Source organism: Melanotaenia boesemani, chromosome 20, assembly GCF_017639745.1.
Source record: "Melanotaenia boesemani isolate fMelBoe1 chromosome 20, fMelBoe1.pri, whole genome shotgun sequence".
Taxonomy (NCBI): domain Eukaryota; kingdom Metazoa; phylum Chordata; class Actinopteri; order Atheriniformes; family Melanotaeniidae; genus Melanotaenia; species Melanotaenia boesemani.
The window spans coordinates 5,263,699-5,284,795 of record NC_055701.1 but is presented as its reverse complement, the minus strand read 5'-3'; the positions used below and the strand labels follow the sequence as shown (position 1 = coordinate 5,284,795).

The following is a 21,097-nucleotide window of genomic DNA, read 5'->3' as shown; positions in this document are numbered from 1 at the left end:
GATTATGAGCAGTTCAGCAAGCCATTCCTTAATTTCCCTAGCAGTGAACTCTTTAGTGGAACAGACACTGATGGCCTTTTCCTTACATTTACATCACATCACATAACACTACAGTAGTCTGTCCACATCAGCTACTCCTGAACCATCCCTTCAACTCTGACCTCAAACTGTTTTCCAACTGCCCTGCAGCAACTTCCAAAAAGTTCATATGACCCCAAACACACAACACTACTTTGAGAACCCATTTATTCACTTGTTAGACAACTGAGTAAAAGAAACTGTGAACTTTGCTCAGTGACTATGGGTTGAAGGCAGTGGACATCACGACATGCCCAGAAACTGAACACACACAAAGAAGTTTAAACAAGAGAGATGCAACAAATTTTAAAAAAGGCAAAGAAAAACAAAATTGAGGAGACTTAACAGGATTTCATTTAATCCCAAGGATTCCTGGGGAAAAGCTGTAGAGGAAGAGCTCATACAAACACTTCACTGTACATACAGATTTACATTGTGTAGGAACATGATGTATGGGCTTTCCCTGCAGTCCGCCTCCGGTTTTCCGTACAACAGTCGAGGATGAGGCTTGCATCCCAACTCTACTCCGGCGCTCTGCAGCGTGTTCCAGATGGCCCACAGAGTTGAATTAAAATAAACCAATCACAGCGTGCTGTTAAGAACTACTGTTAAGCTGAACATGGAATATGCTCTAATACTATTTGATCACATTGTGATATAAAATTTGGAATGCAGAAGTAAAATGTTGGGGAACTGAAGAGGATAAAAATAATTGTTTTAGTTTACAAAGCAAACTGATAAGGATGCAGAGCTGGGATGCAGGTTGGCATAGAAAAGGGAAGGATTGCATTGATTTCAGTTTTGCAGAATGTTGCTGTGACGATGAGAAGATGGTGAGCTTGGCATTGGCAACCTTGTGGTTGCATAGTTGTGGCGAGGCAGGGGGCGCCATCTGGCCTCATTTCAACATGTCCTTTGATTCTGTAAAACCTTTTTCTGATAATAAAATCAACAGCATGAAAATAAAATGAAAGTATATATAACTCTTTCAAGTCCATTTTATGTATAATTGACATTTTGTTCTCATTCTTCTTCGCTCTCGTTTTCATGCTCCATGTCCTCCTCTCCGTTTGCTTTGGGTTCTGTTCTGCTGTCAGGATCCCCATCTTCCTCATCTGATTTGTCCTCATCTGCATTCCCCTCTCCATCTTCCTCCATCTCCTCCTCCTCCTCCCAATGCTGAGAAAAATGCAAAACATAAACATGTCAACGTCTGGCTCAGAAGTGGAACGCTGAACTGTGAGCAGTTTCATCCTGAAAGTGTTGCTAACATCTTGCAGATGAGATTTTTTTTTTTTGTGACAGGTCAGTCCAACTTACATCAGAGTCCTCTTCAGGGAGACCTTCATCACCAGATGCCTCATCTTCATCAGATGACTCTGCAAAGGGCAAAAAAAAAGAAAAATCCTCCATCAGCCTTTAATAGAAAACTGTTTCCATTCCATCAGTACAGACCCAACTCCTCCCACAACGATTGAAAAGAAAAAGAAAAAAGCTTCACTTGTGTTTACATTTTATACTGAGGAAAGGACGTATTTGCATTTCAATAGAGTGGAGCCATTTGGTTATGACAACACAGACTGCGCGGTGCACGAGGGGAGAGAGGTCTGGCTGATTTGATGAGCATCTCATCAAACCTCCACTGCCAGCACACCAACACATATAGTAAATATTTTGCTGCTTTGGTCGTAAAAACAAGCTTATATGATGTACAAATGGAAAATGAGAAGTAATTACCATGAAAATAGAACAAAACTTGTTTTTGGAGAGACAACAGCCCCACTGGAGTGGTTGCTGGTCATTTTAGGTCTACAATAACAAAAGTGACAGAAGGTGTCTCCAACACAAAGGGGAGCATGAAACGAGTCAACCTGGCAGGCCATTTCCATGGCTGCAAAATGTTACCGACAATCCAGGGAGTGGGGTCACTTGTTGTCGGGGGGGACGGTTTTTCAGAGATTTACAGTCCACTGAAACAGGCAGCATTTTATAAAAAACAAAAAGTGACAGCAGGATGCCCCCTTTTTTTTCTTTTTAAAGGATTTTTGGCTCTAGAGGCCTTTACTTGATAGTAGCTCCACAGGAAAGATAGTTAGAGAGAGCGTGCAAAGAATCCCAGGCCAGGACTCTAACCTGGGATGACTGCAGCTAGTAGCAATAGCCTTTGTACTCGGGGGGGGGGGGGGGTTGCTCACCCAGTTGCATTCCAACGCAAATGAATTACTTTGCAAACTTTACGTGAACTAAATCTGCTGACTTGCGACCTTCTGCTGCATGTTGTCACAACGCAATGAGGTGATACACGATGCAGAAGCTGCTCAATCAGCTTCACAAACTGAATGGTTTTACTCCAGGATCTACATGTCCGACTTCCTGTCAAAAATACACCAGCAGGGTACTTTTTGCGGAGCCGAGCCCCAAGCTGCTTCTGGGGGGTGGGGTTTCTTAAATGTGCAATGATGCACTGGTCAGAAACCTACTAAACATCTGGCTTATGAGTGCAATTGGGGGGTGTTTAAATTGACATTCAGCCCAACTTCAAATGCACTAGCTGTGGGTTACCTCCACCATTGATCCTTTCAGCGCAGACACAACTGGGTGCACATGCTGCATCTGCTGCAGTCAGTGCAAGGAGAGTGTGTACAGCTCAATTTACTAAGGTACAAACAACTACTTCCTGTTAGATTTTTGGCAATTAAAATATGAGAGAAAACATTATGAGGTGGCCCTACAGCCTTCAAAGTGAGTGTTTTGTATGGACTCAACCATATAAAGATTTCTGTTTATAACTGTGTAAAAGCACAAAGCTTGAGAAATTTCTTTAAAACTTCAAATAGATTGTTTTCTCCATCTTTTGCAGTTTTAAGTAAAAGGAAATAGGACCAATGCGAGTACTGAGAGCCTGATGTGCAAAGTCCTTAGTAACACCCCTATGACAAAAAGTGTTGCTCAGCTCAGGTTTGATGGGTTTTCATTCATTCTCCCTGCAAAAGGCTTTAAATATGGAGACATTATCATGCTGACTGGCATCAAGAGAAAACCAAGATTCTTCTGTACGAGGTGTGTTCAGGATAGGAAATCTATTTTCATCTTTAGCTTCTTTAACAAACCTCTTCCTTCCAGAAATTGCTGAAATCTATTTGACCCCACTTCATCCACTAATATCACTATGCGGATAATGATGAGCTGATATCATCCATCATTTATATTGCTTCATCATTTCCTCTCAACGTGCGAACTGTCAAAGTGTGATTCACTAACTAGTCAGACAAGCCTCAAGCTTCCTGTCAGATTCCCATGTTGGACCCATAATAAGCCCAGTGCATGGCATGATCCACACAGCGCTGACACAAAGGAACAAACTTCTGCTTCCTGCTCATCAGCTCCTTTTATTAACTTTTTTTGTTCAACGCTGTCTCACATCCTGGACCACTGACGGGGGTATTGGAACTCACGGCGCAGGTTAATTATTTCATGAAAGCCAATTTTCAATGTGGTTCAATAAAGCATTTTATACAGTACTGTAATGAGAAATGAGTGAACAGAGCAGGGCCTTGTTGCTTTGCTCAAAGGGGAGGATCTGAACACTGCCGGTCAGGTTGCCAGGCAACAGGAGTCGTGTTTGCGTGCGGTGCATCGCCAAGAGTGGCTGCATGATGACGGGCAACACTATCTTCACAAACTTAACTGGTTCAGTGCAGTCCTCACCACGAGTCCCACGTGGCTTGAGATCAGTTAGTGAGATAATGAATCCCAGTCAAAATGATGAGAACTTTAAACATGGTGCAAAGCACCTGATCAAAAAATCCTGAAATGAATGACCATTAAGCAAAGGCTGAAACAAGATTACTACTTTACACCTGTCAGCTGCACACTTCCCTCCTGCTCGCTGAGCTGCATCACTAGCTAAAGTTGTGATGCTGCACATCAAGACTGAATGTGGACAAAATGGTACCGACACCAGTCAGGAGGGTGCCAAGAATAAGGGACAGATGGGAAACAAAAGGTTATCATGACAGAGCATACAGGGACTCTACAAGAAGAATAAACACTTACCCTCTTCATACACCAGCTTGGCTGTGTGGTCAAGTTCTGAGATCGAGTTGCTGCTGTCATTTGTCGCCACCTAGTGGTAGAAAAGGGGGATATTACACATGCAAAAAGGTGACAGCGGACCACAATTCTCCTTTTCAGAATCTGTTCTTACTTGTTGTTAAATAAAATTCATCCTCACTGTACACTGATCAGCCAAAATAAAACAGCCATCTGTGTTCATGGAAATATTATGCTAACAGGTCATGCATCTCCCCTCCCCATGGGAATTTATTTCCACATGCAGCGGCCTCTGTGCAACGAAAGCATGCTCCACCAAACTCTAAAAACACGGTGGTTAAATACATGAAGGCTCAACTGACAAAAGGTTTATCCCCATCCCTGAGTAAATTATTTTTAAGCCACCCCAGGTGAACTTCTGCATCTCCTTGTATGTGGGTGCCTGTGTAACAGGTTTGATTTTTATAACTGGCTTTAATCTGTGTAGAGCTGGGATCCTGCAGGTTTTAAATGTTTCCCTGCTCCAACACACCTGATTGTAGACTTTTTACACTGAATTGATTTGATTCAGGTGTGTTGGAGCAGGGAAACATCCAAAACCTACAGGAGAGTGGCTGTTCTGGACCATAAATGGTGATCTCTAATGTACAAAAACTTTGCCATCCTGATGAGCCTGTTTACATACATGCATACATTGATCGTTACCTGATTTCAAGTGATCATGTAGACAGTAAAATCTGATTGCAGATAATGATATTATCTGATGATGACAAATCAGATTAACAAAGCCAGACTTCTAAACAATACTCTAATGACTTGGTGCATGTGATGTTACATGTTTAATGTAGGTAAAATGTTTAGCACTACCCAGTGGCAGTGTGGAAGCAGACAGCTCATTTCAGTTTGCCGTTTCTCTATTGCTCAGCTTGGGTCACATGGTTAGTCTTAGGTGAGACCTGCCATTTTGAACCCATGTCTGGCATAGCAGGAGGCTTCAGTTGAGCCTCAGCTGAATCATGTGCAAACTGCCTGTGTTGAGCCTCAGAGAAGCTTTGTTTGTAAGTATATTTGCCATACTTAATGTTGGGAATAGATAAAGATGTGTATTTTGTCCCTATTCGGTATGTATCAGAATTTATAATAGCTTTTTGCTTTCACATATAAAAATTGAATAAGCGAGTGAGATAATGTTACAGATAATTGTGCAGTAAAGATTTCTTTTGTTTGTTGTAGTTTCACAAGAAGAAAATGTAAGCACGAAAAATGTGGAAAAGCATGTAAAGAAAAAAGAATGGATGCAAAGGACAAGTAAAACTATTGAACTTTTACTTCAACGTCTCAATCATCATTCAGCTCTGGAGTGCCTAGTACACCTGCTTACCCTTGTTTAGCTGCCTGTCACTGCGTGAAGTTACGCACGCAGGGGACAGAACAGTGCATATCTACCCGTATATCTGTTTGAAGTTTGTTTTACATGTGCATGTGCAAGAAGTGGCGCCATCACAATGTGAGTGGAACACAAAAGAAAAAACACTAAAGCAGCAGGAAGTATAAAATTCACCTATAGGCTATTTTGCAGCAAAGTATCTCCCAAATTAGCAGCTAATGCTAATACTGTAGGCGCCACTATGTTCCCCAAAGACCAGAGGTTTTAAAAGAAACAGGAAGTTAAATCACTACATACATTCTCTGAAAGAAATCCGGTGATGTACTGGAACATGTAGACAAGGGTAGATGCGTCAGATCAGATTATTACAACTATTTGATTACTTTCACTTGTCTGATTTTGATACAGGTTCTATATTCAAGGGGTCATTTACTCTGGTCCTGGAGGAACACACTCCCGCAGGTTTTAGATGTTTCCCTGCTCCAACACATCTGGATTACATTAATGGCTCATTAGTAGACTTGACAAGCAGCTGGAGAACAGTTTAATTTGATATGGGTGTGTTGCAGCAGAGAAACATCAAACACCTGCAGGACACTGGCCCAAGTGATCCGGAGCTGGTCAACGTGTGCTGCCGTTGTTCAAGAAAAATCGACCAACCAGATTCTCAGTTTGTCTTTGAGACCCAAACAACAATCTTAGAACTCTTCTAGATGCTTGTGAAGTCCTGTTACGTCTTGATTTTATCCATTCTGTCTTAATTGCAATGATAATTTAATGTGCTCATTAGACAGTCCTTTATTGATTTAATTTTCTGGATAATCCCAACCCACTGAAGACCGGTTCACTGATGACTGAACCAAACAGAAAAACCCCATATGTCCTGTATATTCAAATCCCTCTTGGCACATATTGGACATTTCGGGTTGCAACATTTATTTCAAAGTTAGATTTAAAATCCAAGAAGTCCCTAAGCTCATTTCCGCCTTCACTAATTAAACACAGTCCTTTAAAGGGCAACAATGATGTCACCTACCTGTGTCATTAGCAGATGCAGCTTCCCTTGCAGCTTTGTCAGTTTGTGGAACATCTTCACTCTGCTCTCAATCATGTGATAAAGGACTCCCAGCTGGGTAACCAGGTCTGGCAGCTGTTGGATACACAGATGGATCAAAGGAAGGCCAGAAAAAACACACACAAAAAAACCACCACAAGACCAACAGACCAATGCCTAGATATTAACAGCAAATATCAAGTTTCAAATGTTGTAACAGAAACATAATAAAGAGCTAAATAACAGTAAGATAACAGGACATCTGTCCAAGAAATTGCTGATTACAGCAGACCGATATTCGCTTCTTGGAATTAAGTTCTTGGAGAAATCATTCCTCATCAAATGGACATGTAACTTGTATATCATCAGAACTGGACTCACCGATGTCAGGTATGATGTGTGGTGAACAAGAATTGCTTTGAGCCACCGTACCATCAGAATGGCCCTGTAGAAGAAATGTACACACTGTCAAGCTGACCTCATTTTTGTCGCGCAGCTGCACAAATACACTCCACTTGGGTAAATTAAATTTTTAAATCCAGTATAACAAACTCCTACTTACGTGTAAGGATGCCCTTGGAGTCTTTTTGTTATCTACAAAGGAAATAAATGATCAAAAACGACCCGACAGGATATCAAACATCTTTACAGGTTAATGGAGGTTTAAAGAAACTAAATATAGTTTTAAAAACATGTTTTTTTTCTCACCTCTTCCACTAATGGAATAACAGCTGGGAGGGGTAACCGAGCAATCGTCTTTTTTATTACCGTCTCTTTACGATTCTGGAAAATTTTCTGTAGGATAGAAAAGAAAAAAAAAAGACCAAGAATCACCTGGAATATTTCTCATATTATGCAAACAAGCCGAACATCCACACATGTGGTTGAGAACTTACGTTTAACAAACTAGCATCGTTGCTCTCCAGGCCCTGCACCAACAACACCGCAAAATTATCCGTCTGTAACGAGGCCGTTACTTTCTGAGCTCCCTTCTCGCTGGAGACCACCGACAGATCTATTTCACCAAGTCGCTCCGCTATTGATATCTGTGGAAAAGTCAAGTTTGTTTAGTTCAGCTGGGATCTACTAAAGCCCATGCACTAAATGCAGATCTATTATTAAAATCATGCCACGATTTAACTGCACAAAGTGAGCCATATGTAAACTTATTAGCCAGAGTAAACAGTTGTAGCTCATACCAGACAAATGTCGATATGGATGCATCACTCCACACACCGAGAACGAGAGACAGAAACTGTGTGTGATGTCTGATGTAACCTCTGTGACTATGACCCTACCTCTTTGGTGTCCGAGTCTTTTTTCCTCTTCTCTGATCCCTGCGGAGGTCCCTTTATTGGGGCTTGATGACCAGGAAGCCCTGGAACCAACACTCTGCTCTTAGCATTGACAAGTGGAGTTTTAACCTAGAAGAGGGGGTCATAAGAAAAGTTTTAATCAATCCAGTAGTACGCATGGACAAGCAAATAAACTGCTGTGACTGTATCAGTTTTTTTTTTTAACTTAAAAAAAAAAGAAGCCTTGTTACCTTGGAAACGGTGGTTTCCATGGTGAGGGACAAGCTGGTATGAACATCACGGGTCAAGCATATGTGTCTCTCTGCTGTGTTGACCTCCTGTGAGAGTGGAAGAAAGCAGAGCGGCGGGTAAATCAAAAGGAAAAAAACATAAAAAGCATTTTATTTATTTTTTTTTTACAAATCGGTTCCCATATTCAACAAGAAACCTCCGTCAGAACAAAATCTGATCTAAAAGCTTAGATGTTTTACAGAAAGACTCAACTGTACACTGCAATACACTGAAAAACGCTGTAATCTTCTGGGTGTAATGAAATCAAAATCAGTCATTTAATCTGTTACTCATTGCTCTTGATGCCAGGTTAGGAGGAAATGATCTGTTGCTTATAAAGAACAGCAACACTTATGAGTAAAGGCATCTCAAGCTAATTTATCCAGATGGGATAAAATGTGTTGTTTTGAAATTAGATTAATTAATAAATATATCTATATAAAAAACTGCTCTTCTCTCAATCATCCCCACCAAAGGGGGAAGCTCGGGTCCTCTACCAGAGGTCTGGGAGCTTGAGGGTCCTGCACAGTATCTTAGTTGTTCCTAGGATTGTGTTCTTCTGGACTGAGAAGGGTGATGTATCTCCAGGTAATTGTTGAGCCCAATTTTCTCCAGTATGAGTCACTACTCTGGTGAACGCATGCCCTCACCTTCCAGGACTTCTCCAGCTCTTCTTTGAGCCCTTGGTATTTCTACAATTTATTATTTTTTTCCTTCTTTCTTTCCAAATGCTGCCATTATCTGTGATGGCTACATCAACCCCAAGAGCTTTTCTGTTACTTATCAAATATCAAAATGTCTGGTTGGTTGACCATTATTATTGAATCCATCTGAGGACCTTAGCTTAACGTATATAATAACTATCATTATCATGATTATTACTATTATAGAGGAATCAGCAGTAGCATTAGCCTTATAATAACATGCAGTTCACTGATATCCTGAGCACTCACCACTCTCTCCATTACAGGCTGTAGGTGGTTACCGTAGGCAAGAAGAACCGACTGAGGATCGGGTCCGAGTGCAGCCGCCAGCAGTGGGATCGGCATCGGGGACTCCTTCGTATCAGACATCTGCACCGTACACGAGGGCGATAAGGGCTTCTTACATGGCCTGCATGGACACACGTTCAATTAGTTTATTAATAATATTCTTCAGAAAAATGTCAGTTCTCCAGACACTCAACATATTTTGAATTACAGCCCAACTGTTCCCCAACAACAGCTGTAGCTTCATCACATCTGCTGAGGTGTTAAAGAGTGTGTATTAAGACCAAGTCTGGGTTTCTTATGCTAGAAAAGCATTACATTTTTTACTATTTATTATAGGAATACATTTAAGACATCATGTAGAAATGAGGATTATTGTGGAGAGGAATAGTTTAAAGCAGAGCACACATTAAAATAAGGCCAACGCTCATATTCACCACCATTCAGTTATACAGTTAAAATCACTGAAGGCAGGTTTTCATCTGAGAACATTCTGTTATGAATTAAGTAAATGTTGTTAGACACTCCATATCATGCATTTAATTGGGTATGAAATCTACTTTCCACTAACATGAGATAAAAAGATTTGCTTCTTTTTAGGAAAAGCATCACTGCAGGGCTTGTTGCACTTTGTGTCTTCATCCAGTTTTAAAGTTTTTTTAATTAGAGTTCGAGTTCACTTGTCCTTTTATACAATTTACAGAGCTTCTGCAGTTTTCTTCTGTTAGATACCAACCTCTCGTTTCTCTTTCACGCTTCTAGCGGTTTTACTAGTCTCGCCAGCATCCTCCTCATCATCACTGATGTGCTTTATGAGAGGACCATCACCTGTTACTAGCAGCTTGCAGGTGTTAATGTGTTTCTCTGATAACTTCACGCAGTCCTCTGCTAGCTTCAGGCTTTATACACGTCAGCAGCAACATTAAAGCATCATGAGTAGCTCCCTTGTGTGAAAGCAAAATTGGGACGACTCCTATATTAAAATGTTTAAATGATGTTTGAGTGACAAAAAATAACTTTTAAAGCACGTGTAAACATCAGTCCAACTAAAATCACACAGAAGCCACTGTCTTAAACTCAAGACTGACAAGCCCCAACAACGTGGTTTTCCTGCATTTAATCTGATCCAAACTGAGATTGCGCAACAGTTCCTGTCCCAGCTGAGAGCCACAGGGGATAGTGTGTATCTTAGGTGTAAAAATGCAAACTATACATGCTAAATGTGGAGAGCTCAAAAGCTGCCAGTCACTGCTTCACACAGCACAAATTTTCCATCTGCTACATTGCTGAACTGTGACAGCAGCTCAAACAAAACCCGATACTCATTTATTATGGAATCAGACACACGTTGGTATACTTACTTGTTACGATGCACATGTTGCCTAATGATAAACCAACAGCTTATACTTAACCCCCCCCAAAAAACAAACAAAAAAAAACAAAACAGATTGGAGCACTCTGAAACATCTTATCTGTTAATATGGGTGAGGGGTTTTATCTGAAATTAGATTTTATACCAAATCAAGACAAGATCTCAGTTCCTGCAGTGAAGTTCTTTTTCATACAGTTGCTTTCCACTGAGAGGCGTCCTACCTAAAGCACATGCTGAAATACCTACCCATTTAAAAAGTGCTCAAACAGATGCAGCTGTCCATCCTTACACACCACCACCAGTCTCACCGCCTGTGAAAAACAGATGCAACGAATCGTTTAGCGCAAACACTTTATCAATGTTTTTAGCAAATAATTCAATGCAAAGTTCAGTAAAATTAAAGCCACAACCAGACATATATAAAAAGAATGTATGCAAACACTTCTAACCTCTTCCTTGCTATTAGATGCCACGAGGTCGATGTGCCGTGGTTCATCAGACAGTGTGAAGGAAACCACAGAGTTCTTGTCCTTCCCATCTTCTCGAACTTGCCTGCAGGTGAAAAACTGTATTAGTTGTACAAACACAGCCAGCACCCATTCTGTATTTTCATACCAAAGGAATAACGTTCCACACATTCTCCAACATTAGCAGGAGGACAGTTTGGGACTAATCTGCTAAAGTTAAACAGGCAAAAATCAATACATTTCCTTTGTGTTCATAAAGTTGAGAAAGAGAAAGTTGACAAACATGTTGCAGTTGTCTACAGAAACATTAAAAGCCTGTTGTAGAACAGCTGAGTAGCTGAAAATTCATTTTCAGGTGGGGCTAACAGCTTGAACCGTCACAATTCTGGTAAAATCATGAATCATAATCATCACCGGGTTCAAATCACTTTCTCCTCTCCATTTTAAAGCGTTTAATCTCTTTAGCTTTGCAAATTCTCGAGAAAATGATGCAAGTTTTGTGACGCTTTACATCTGTACTGTGAGGCATGGACATCCATTGTCAGGTCCTGAGTTTTATCAAACCTTCTCCAAACTTCTTTTCTTCCCATCATTCAGACACAGTTTGACTTAAGTTTCATCCTTCCAAAGAATTTCGGTCATCTGTCTCAGACGCACGTATCTGTTCTTTCTACTTGTTTAACACCTTATAGTGAACGTTTTGTAAAATCACAGCTGGATGTTGTGAAGGAAGCGTCCTCTACCAAAGCCTCTTTGTCTTACAAAACATCTCATGATTATGCACCACTGTTGAAGTGGTGTTAGAAAAAGAAAAGCAGAACCAAATCCATGACAGATCTTAAGTAAATTGTCTTAGTACATCTGAACATATTAGAAGGGGCTTCTAGATGGTAACAAGTTGCAATTCCTATACATTTTCTCCACCTCTGATACCCCCTAATTAAAGCCAAGAAGTCTGTACTACAAGCTGATGTTACAAAGACACTTTGAACATGTTGACATACATAATGTGGTCAGACTGTACTGCTGGTTGATGGTACATGCAGAACTCGGGCCACTCACCATACACTCAGCAGTCGGTCATGCGCTGCACCTGAGAGGAAATAAAGGCCGTTGCTGTCAGGAGGTCGTGTTGTGGCAAAGCACAGGGTCGTCACAGCCGTGGAGTGCCCTGTGAATTTCTGCAGGGTGAAACATTAACAACCAACTCAGCAGTGATATCAAAAATCAGACTCACACTTCACCGTTTACATTCACTGGCCCTCTGAAGTCATCTCAGGAAACATCTCCAACAGAGCCGTTTGTTGTGTTTAAAAGTGGGGTCTCTAAAAGGTCCATTTATGCTCCCTTTAGGTACATAAATACGTATAGGTCTGATTTAAACTTCACTGCTCTCATACGTCCATGTGTCCCTTACTTCTTTGTGGTTGTAAGGTAATACTTCCACCAGAAAGTAGTGCAGAGTTCAGAGTTCATCCCCAAATCCCAACGTTGATATCAGACTATAGTAAACATGGTGACGGTGGAGGAGGCAGCTGTGATCTACACAGCCATTAAATACGTTGCTGATTCTTCTTTGTTCCCTTAGCTGGTTGCATGTCAGCTAAACTGCTCAACACTGATGCAGGAGACTAAAATCTTGGGCCTTAAATGGGCCTTAATGCCATGTACTGATGTAAAACTAATAAATCTAGCAAATATGATTAAACACTCACCCTGTAGACTTCCTTTGTGTCCAAGTCCCACATCTTGATTATCTGCCCAGCTGATAGCAGCAGCTTCCCATCAGGACTCACACACAAACTGGTCACAGCTGCACGGTCCGCCTTCCACTTACTGTTGCACCAAGAAAGAGACAATGACCACATTTTTACCATGAGCAATTCATCGGTTGGTCGTTCTCATGAAGCATTTTGACAGGATTCAATTTTCTCTCCTGTTGCCATCTTATGAAACCCTGTGTTGTGTTTTCTATTAAAGCATCTCATTTTTCTTCTGCCGAAATGGCACAAGAAACTTAAAAGCAACACACAGTTAATGTGTACTCAAAACCCTGACCACTCTCCAAACCACTTAAGACCAGAGGTTGGCTTTACTGGGCTTAAAACGAAGGGTCATGGTGACTTTGACGTCCATGACTTCATCTGCTGAGTGTGCTTCTGCAGAACATTTCAGTCTGTCATTCACGTTTTTTTAAGATCTCTCTGCTTATCAAAAGTAAAAAAAACATGTAAGTGACAACTTCTACTTTTTAGCTCCTACAAGTTCAACGGCGACAGTTACTGGCAGCCATCAACGCTGTGACACTTACTTTGAAAGACCAGTTTTTTTTAAATCAAGAACATTTCCACATTATTTAACGGCCATTTCCAATTAAATGGACAAATGTGTTTACACTCGCTTGATTTTTTAGTATTAGGAGCAACACAAACAACTTTGTGAATCAGGTCTGACCTGCACAGATTAAAATGTTTCTGGTCCGAGCTGGCACACGGAGCAGTGTCTTTCCAGATATATTCCTGATATTCCAAGACATGGACGTAATTCCTGAACAGGAGCTCTTGTCATTTCCCGCTTGTGGATTTCCAGCACTGCTGTAATTATTTTGTGTCTCTAGGTTTGTTTACAGTCAGGATGACGACTAGAAATGACTATAGCATCACCATGTAGCAGATTCAAGATCCAGCGATCGATGAGATGACACAGATCACATAAAGTTTCAAATTTTATTGCTGAGCTCAAGCAGCAATTTAAATGAAAACATCTTCTACGTTGCCATTGAATTACTACAGATTGATGTGGTAGAAAATTTTATTTAAATCTGTGTCATTACTGAACAGAAACCGATTAATTTCTCCTTGTTGACATGAGATCATAAGCTTTGTGTTTCCTTCACAGCGGTTTCTGCTTCTGCTAAATGAGCCTGAAACTTGCACCACTGATCTACTACTAAAGATTTCATGATGAAAAAAACACCACTGTCTTAAGCAGCAGGCTGATTAGTAAAGGTAATTGGCTGAGAAAATCAGTGGCACTCCCAATGAGCGGTTAAATTTCTAAGTCCCACCAAGAATAGAAACACCAGACTTTGTAAAACAAAGTACAATATATAGACCTAGTGTTCATTTATAAACTTTAAAAAAAACTAAGAAGAAATTTGCAGACATTTTCATTTTTATGATTGGAAAATTGTCAACTTTCTTTTCTTTTTTTTTTAAAAAGAAACCTTTTTGTGTCAACCAGGTAAACTAAAAAAATACTATCAAAAGGTACTGGGTAATTTCAATTTTTACAAAGCTCCCAAAGTCAAAGGGAAATTAAGTTACATACAATAAATTACCCCATGTTCATTAATAGTCAGATTACCGTCCCAAAGAGTCGTCGTTGAGGAAAATAAGCCCCAGTGTGTCAGTAATACGGAGGTTTAGATTCAATAGAAATGACAAGATTAATGTAAATGGGCAAACTTTGTCATCAGTTGGTGAAAATGGGATCAGAATGGGAAATGTGACTAATTTCTTTAATTACCTGAAAAAAATTTCGTCTGTTAGATATTAAGCACAGGTATCAATAGTTAAATGCCACTTTAGAGTCTGCTGGTTCACAGAAAAAAAAAAACACCCATCTCAACTTGTTTTAAACAGGCACTGCAGCAGGCAGCCCCGCACCTACAGCATCTCTCTGGAGGACCCACTGTTTACTGTGTTGCCAGCTATGTTAGCGAGTTCTTAAACCTCTCTAGCGGCTCTTTTTCAAAAAAAGAAAGCGACTAGCGACAAATTTAGTGACTTCTTCTGGTGTTATTGGAGACCGACATGGTGGGTGCTACCGCAAACCCCTCCCCCGTCCAGAAGCTCTCACAAGAGGCTCGTCCTCACCCTGCAGCCCAGCTCCGAGCTGCAGGAAGAGGAGACTTCTGCGCCACGACCAGCCTGAAAATGAATTGCGTGAAGCTGCTACTGGCTGATCACGCCCTGGCTTACAGTCGGATATTTCTGCCTTTTAATGTAGACAAGAACATTTAAAAGTTAAATGTTTTTTTAATTAAATTAGTTTTAAAAAGTAGAAAATCTTAACTAGTTTGTTCTATTGTTTACGTGATCTAGTCTCAAGTATTGTGAAGAAAAGGACACTTATGTAAATAAGTACACCAACTTGTGGTTGAAGTTCTTTAATTTTTTATTGTTTGCACCACAGTGAGCAAACAGTCTGAGAACATTGCTCGAGACGGTATGACTATTTCTTCACAAACTAAATAGAGCTTTAAAATAATGCATTTATTTTACACTTAATGCCTTCTCCATCCTTAATATCAGTGTGAAATTTTAGTATGCTGACAACCCTACATCCAGGAAGAAACCCCATCCCTGCACAGCAAAGAGAATACAGCAGAAATGTCTCATCTCAGAGCCTGCTGTTATACTTTCAAAACTCACAGCATTTAGAAAGTCTTATTTTCTGATCAGAATAGAGATCAATCAATACAGAAAAAATTGATGTTGTATAACCCAGAGCTGCTGCTGCACATAGGGCTGATATCTACTGAAAAAAAAACACTGAATGTTTTATTTTCTGTATCATATATTACATGAAAAACAGAATATTGGAATTACAGTAAAATATCCATGCTTTGAACAAATGTAGTTGGAAATAATTGATCAGTGTAGAACACCTGAGGTGATTTTGTAGGGGAGCAGAGCTGAACAGAAAATTCAGCTCTGAACTTTTCTCTGAATTTTTATGCTGTGCAGTTTGTTTCAGCTCAGGTGAGGGCTGCAGCTGAGACCCGATTCTGAGGGCAACGTTCAGTAAATACACAAGTTTCACTAATATTACTGATCTGAAATCAGATCAGATCTGATTTATTGTATATTTTTCCCTGTCCCAACACTAAGACAAACTAGTTCCAGTCTGACTAAAGGTGTTTAAAGGTTGGCAAAGTGTGACACAGAAAACACAAAAAAATAAATCAAAACTTCTCAGCTAGCATTTAAAGCTCATTAAACCTTTTAAAATGACAAATGTCTGCAGCAGATTGCATCAGTTGCTGATGATTGATATTTTTCCCCACATTGTCCAGCTTAAGTGTTTCCTTTTTCCCCCACAAGCTGGTGTCTGTCATTTAACAGGACCAACAGAGGAGAAAATGACAACTTAGTGTTAAAAAAGTTAATTTGTTCCTGCTAAAGTTTATTCTAAAGAATACAAGATCTGTGCACACTGAACAGAAAACACCACATAAATGTCTAATTAGTATTCATCTCTAAACCTTCCAGTTCTACGATGCAGTCTGCATCTCCCTCTGAAGGCAACATGTCTTTAATGATAGAAATGATAGTTATTGAAGTGTATGGTTTGTTTTAATGAGGACCTACTGCTGATTTATTTCATGATAAAATATATGCATCTTAATAAAAAATAAGGTACTGACCTCCGTGTCTTGCCTGTCTGCAGGTCCCACTCGACAATGCTCGTGTCATCTGAGCCGCTGTATAATAAGCTGTCTTCAGGATGCCAGTCGACGCAGTTCACTGCTCCACTGTGACCTCCATCCTGGTGGAAATAATGGGAGCGAAGGAAAACAATTTTACTGTTATTTAAAAGGTGAAACAATACTAATGCAACAGATTCCTCGTGACAGGAAAATTTACTTTCAAGTCTTAGGTTTTCCATATTTCACACTGCAAAATGTTCATATTTTATTCAGTTTTCATTCCTAATTCCATAAGATTTTTTTTAAATACTGTAACAACTAATCAATCAAATTGTATCAAAACAGTTTCCATCACTGATTAGCTGGATCCATGTCATGATTCAAGGGACAAACAGCGTGAGTGTGTCTATACACACAACATTACATCCTCCTACACACGAACTTCTTCCAGAGACTTGGGAAAAGAAATCTGCATGCCATCCTTCCAGAGAATCTCCAATGTTTCAGGACTTTAGTGCAAGTGTGTGAACAGTTTTAAGTTGAGTTATAAAGTTAAAATAAAGTTAAATACACCGTAAGCTAGGATGTGAACAGGGGCAGATCTACAAGAGGGCAACTGCCCCCCTACTTAAGAACGCTACCCTCCCATCTAACCCTTTCCAACCACATCCTGCAACGCTGTGTGGTCACATGTGGCGGCGCGTCACAGAAACAGTGTCTGCTACCCAGCGGAGCCCAAAACAGGTGATGTTTTACCACTCAGTTTAAGTTAAATTAAATGTTTATGAATAAATTGTCTGCTCAAGGAGACAAACGGCTGCGGTTTAATATGTCAATTAGTCATGTGCCGATAGTGACTTCCTTTGTGCAATTTCTTGTAGCATATTTCTGTAGCTAGCCAGTTTTATTATAGTTAACAGGAGAGTAGGACTGCAACGATTAGTCGACGTTGTCGACAATAAAAATAGTCGACAACGAATTTAGTCGACGACTACTGTCGGAAAAAAAAAAAAACTACAGAGTGAGACATCGTCTTTTTTATTTTATCTCCGCTGAGAGTTGCACATGCGCAATAAAGTTCGCCAGGGGAAAAATATGGTGGCGGACTAGGGAGCAAAACGGCGGCAGAGAACGTCAAAAGTCTGGGAAAACTTCACGTTAAACTTACAAAATAAATTAAATACATGTGAGATCTGTAAAGCGAACTTTGTGTACCACGGAAGTACGTCTGCAATGCTCGAACATTTAAAGAGGAGGCACGTCGGACTTACATAACAACCTCATGCAAGATTTCAAAGCTGAAAGTGAAATAAGATCCATTTATAATAATCATGAGATACATAATCCGATTGGTCGGCTAGTCGTTTTAATATTCGGTAACTAATCGACCATCAGAATAGTCATTAATTGCAGCCCTACAGGAGAGCAGGGTTTAGATATGAACAAAGTTTGGAGAGGCGCTTCAGAGGCTGAAGCTGCAGTGACAGATCTGTGTGATCAACAGCAAAGAGGCTGATAAATTAAACCAGGTTACATGCTAACTGTCAGATGGGAAAATCAAAAACAGGATTTAATAATAAGTAGCTGAAATAGATCCATCCCTTAATCCAGCTGACTGCATAATCTGTTTTTATTCCCGGGGCAGAGACATTAAATGTTTGACAGCATGTTATCAGTACAAACCTGCAGGCAAGGCAGGTTTATTAGTAGAGCACAATTCAGCAACAGGGCAATTCAAAGTGCTTCATGGATTTACAGGTGTGTTATAAGGTCGTATGCTAAAATAATAATAAATATCTAACATTAACTGGATCAACTTGTTTAGTCTTTCAACCATTACAGATGCTGAATAATCTGCATCTCTTTCAGAGTTTCCAACTAAAACGTGTCCACGATTAAAGCATAAACAGAAACAAAATACATCAGAGGAACCTGAAGAATGGGTGTAAACACGCTTATTTTTTCCTGTTGATTAGACTGTGGAAGGGTTTAAACCAGCCCTCTTGATCAGATTGAAGACTCATTCTGATCGAGGCCGATTGAATAAACTGAGGTGTTTACATAACACACCTTATGCTGATTAAATGTTCGAGTAGCTCAAAAGAGCTCCATGTAAATTAATCTAATGCCACCCTGTCTAGACCTCTTGACCCTTCTTCACCACCCCATGTACAATTTTTCTACATCCACCGCTGGCTGTAAATGAACTGATAGGACATAGCTGGTACATATTTATATATACACTTGTGTCAGATGTATTTCATCAATAATAAAACACAACTTATTCATTCTGACAGACCTATGCTTTTTTTTTTAAAGCCACATTTTCTCCCACAGCTAAACAATTTCTCCTCATTTTGAGACTGTCTTTGTCCCAACACTAACTTAATATGTTATTCTTCCTCTCAATTTGCCTCTACAGGACATTTGTAATGGTTGGAAAGACTGTTGTAAATTTGTACAGCGATACACCTGAACACAGAAGATATAAACATATACAGATTAGGTGTCTTGGTTATGTATAGATTCCTTTCAGCATTTTAGAAGTCATAGTATGACTTTCTATTTAATGCTCTCTGCTTCAAACTGATCGTGTAAGCAAGAGCACTTTCAGGAAAAATAACTACAACAACCTGTTGCTGTATGATCAGTTCTACAGTTTATTTTGATCTGTGTTTGAATGTTAATCAAAACAGACCCCAACCTGGCAGAAATGGCAAAACTCTCTCTTTAAATCACGTTAGGTCAAAGAACCTGTATATCCATGGTATTTAAAAGACTATGTCATAATTATAACTAACAAACTTATCTAAAATGGTTTCTACAGAAGATGGGTGCTTAAGCAACATCTTATTTAATTCTTTTCTACCAAACTTGACCTTCTGCTGCAAATACATCAGTTATGATGCACTAAAGCTTCAAGTTTTTAACTAAGCTCAAAAGAAAACTGGTAAGGTGAGGAATACATTAAACTCTTGAGATTTGCATTTACTTTTCTTCTGCAGGAAAAGAGTAAATACCCATATTTTGAAGAGTAACTTGAGTCAAACTCACCAGGGTACAGTGCAGATCTCCTTTAGCTGTACTGTAAATGAGCACAGTGCCAGCTGCTGTGCCCATCGCCAACAGGTCTGCCTTCTCCTCCACCTGGACTGCCTCCGATTTCCTCTTCTTCCTCCGAGGTCCCTCCTGCAAAACCAAAATGTATTATTATCGAATAAGTACTTTGTACGGATTGACAGTTCTGCTCTAACAGTCACGTGTTAAACCGATTTCTCTCTAACTCTACTTGTCGACAAGTAAGCTAGTTTACACACATAATTACACGTGTTATAATTTTTATTAATTAACTAAAAACATAAATCCGTGACTAAAGTTTCACTTGAGTAACTCAGTCCTCTTACTCTTGTCACGGGGGCACACGCTGAAGTCTCTGTGGGCTGATGCCAACTTGAATAACATTTCTTTCGGTTATAACTGCTTATAAACAGCTTTAAATAATTGGCCGTATCACCATAGCTCTTTTTAGACAATATGGTTTAAGTTAGTCGTAAAAGTCCGAGTTAAGAAACTGTTCGCGTTTTCTTTATCCACCATGTGGGACTAACATGTGCGTTCTGTACAGCTATTCAATGCTAGCTAGTTGCTAATGTGGCTATTCTGCTTATCACGTCTGTCACACACATAGAGCGTCTCTAACAACGGAAACCAATGTCTCCCAGATTTATAACAACTTTTCTGTGTTATTGTGACTTTCAGTTGATTAAAATGTCTGCACATAGATGAAACATTATCACACGTTGCTTGCGTAGGCCTTGCTAGCTACAGCAGCTAGCAGCAGGGATTTCTACAGCATTCTCACGTACCTTGACTGTCCGGCATGGTCCCCAGGCTATGCAAGTACAAGTGGCACTCAAATGAGCTGAAGGCACGTATTCTTGCTGAAGTGTTTTACTGTCTGTGTTCCAGATGCGAAGTCTGCCATCCTGGGCGCACACGGATAAGTACTGTCGTGATTTGGGTGAAAAAACGCAGGGTAGCTGCACCGAAAAACTGCCACCGTCGGCCGCCATTTCTGTAGCGCTGCTTGCGTGTGCATGCGCTGTGGTTGCACAAACACGTGCGGCCATCTGGGGACATGCGCATTAGCAAGTCAACAGCATCGCTCTCCCATTGGCTGCTACCCGAAAACAAGCAGAGTAGATAGATGATGCTTTCACACTCCCTTCTCGTTTCTTGTAATTATTAGGATTCACAGCCATGTCGTAATGTGCGTATTCTAGGTTATGAAGTTTACAACATCGCTACTAATAAATTAGATAATTTAAACGTGCGTATTATTGTTTAAACCCCTACAAGACCTCGGTTTATACATTGGCATTGAAGACATAAGAAATTTTACAGTTCACGAACACCTCAATGGAAAAAGTTTCAAATATACAAGCCACTGTAGAAGAATTAAATTAATCGACCAATATAATAATCCCGAAAGACTGTATTTGGTTTCAGCACCTAACCTTTATTCCTTAAATTGAGTAGTGGTTAATGAATTCGTGACATTTCAGAGGTTTCCTTTGGATTTTGGCTGGTTTCTGTAGCGTTCACTTACATTTGGGCTTGGCTATATCTTACTGTGAATTCAGAGATGGTCATAAGTATTTTTTCTGTGGATGACAA

General features: G+C 40.0%; 1 protein-coding gene across 1 annotated transcript; it reads right to left on the bottom strand.

The window, feature by feature from the left end:
- Positions 1 to 416: 416 nt before the first annotated feature.
- On the bottom strand, positions 417 to 20,562 carry wdr43 (WD repeat domain 43). Its single transcript, XM_041971311.1, has 18 exons — positions 20,287 to 20,562; positions 19,475 to 19,609; positions 16,418 to 16,539; positions 12,702 to 12,822; positions 12,049 to 12,167; positions 10,969 to 11,071; positions 10,766 to 10,830; positions 9,112 to 9,271; positions 8,119 to 8,205; positions 7,871 to 7,996; positions 7,469 to 7,618; positions 7,281 to 7,367; positions 7,135 to 7,166; positions 6,954 to 7,017; positions 6,555 to 6,668; positions 4,135 to 4,204; positions 1,399 to 1,457; positions 417 to 1,257 (listed from the first exon to the last, which is right to left on the bottom strand). Exons 1-18 carry the CDS (start codon positions 20,548 to 20,550, stop codon positions 1,102 to 1,104), a joined length of 2,034 nt encoding a protein of 677 aa, XP_041827245.1. The 5' UTR covers positions 20,551 to 20,562; the 3' UTR covers positions 417 to 1,101.
- Positions 20,563 to 21,097: the final 535 nt, after the last annotated feature.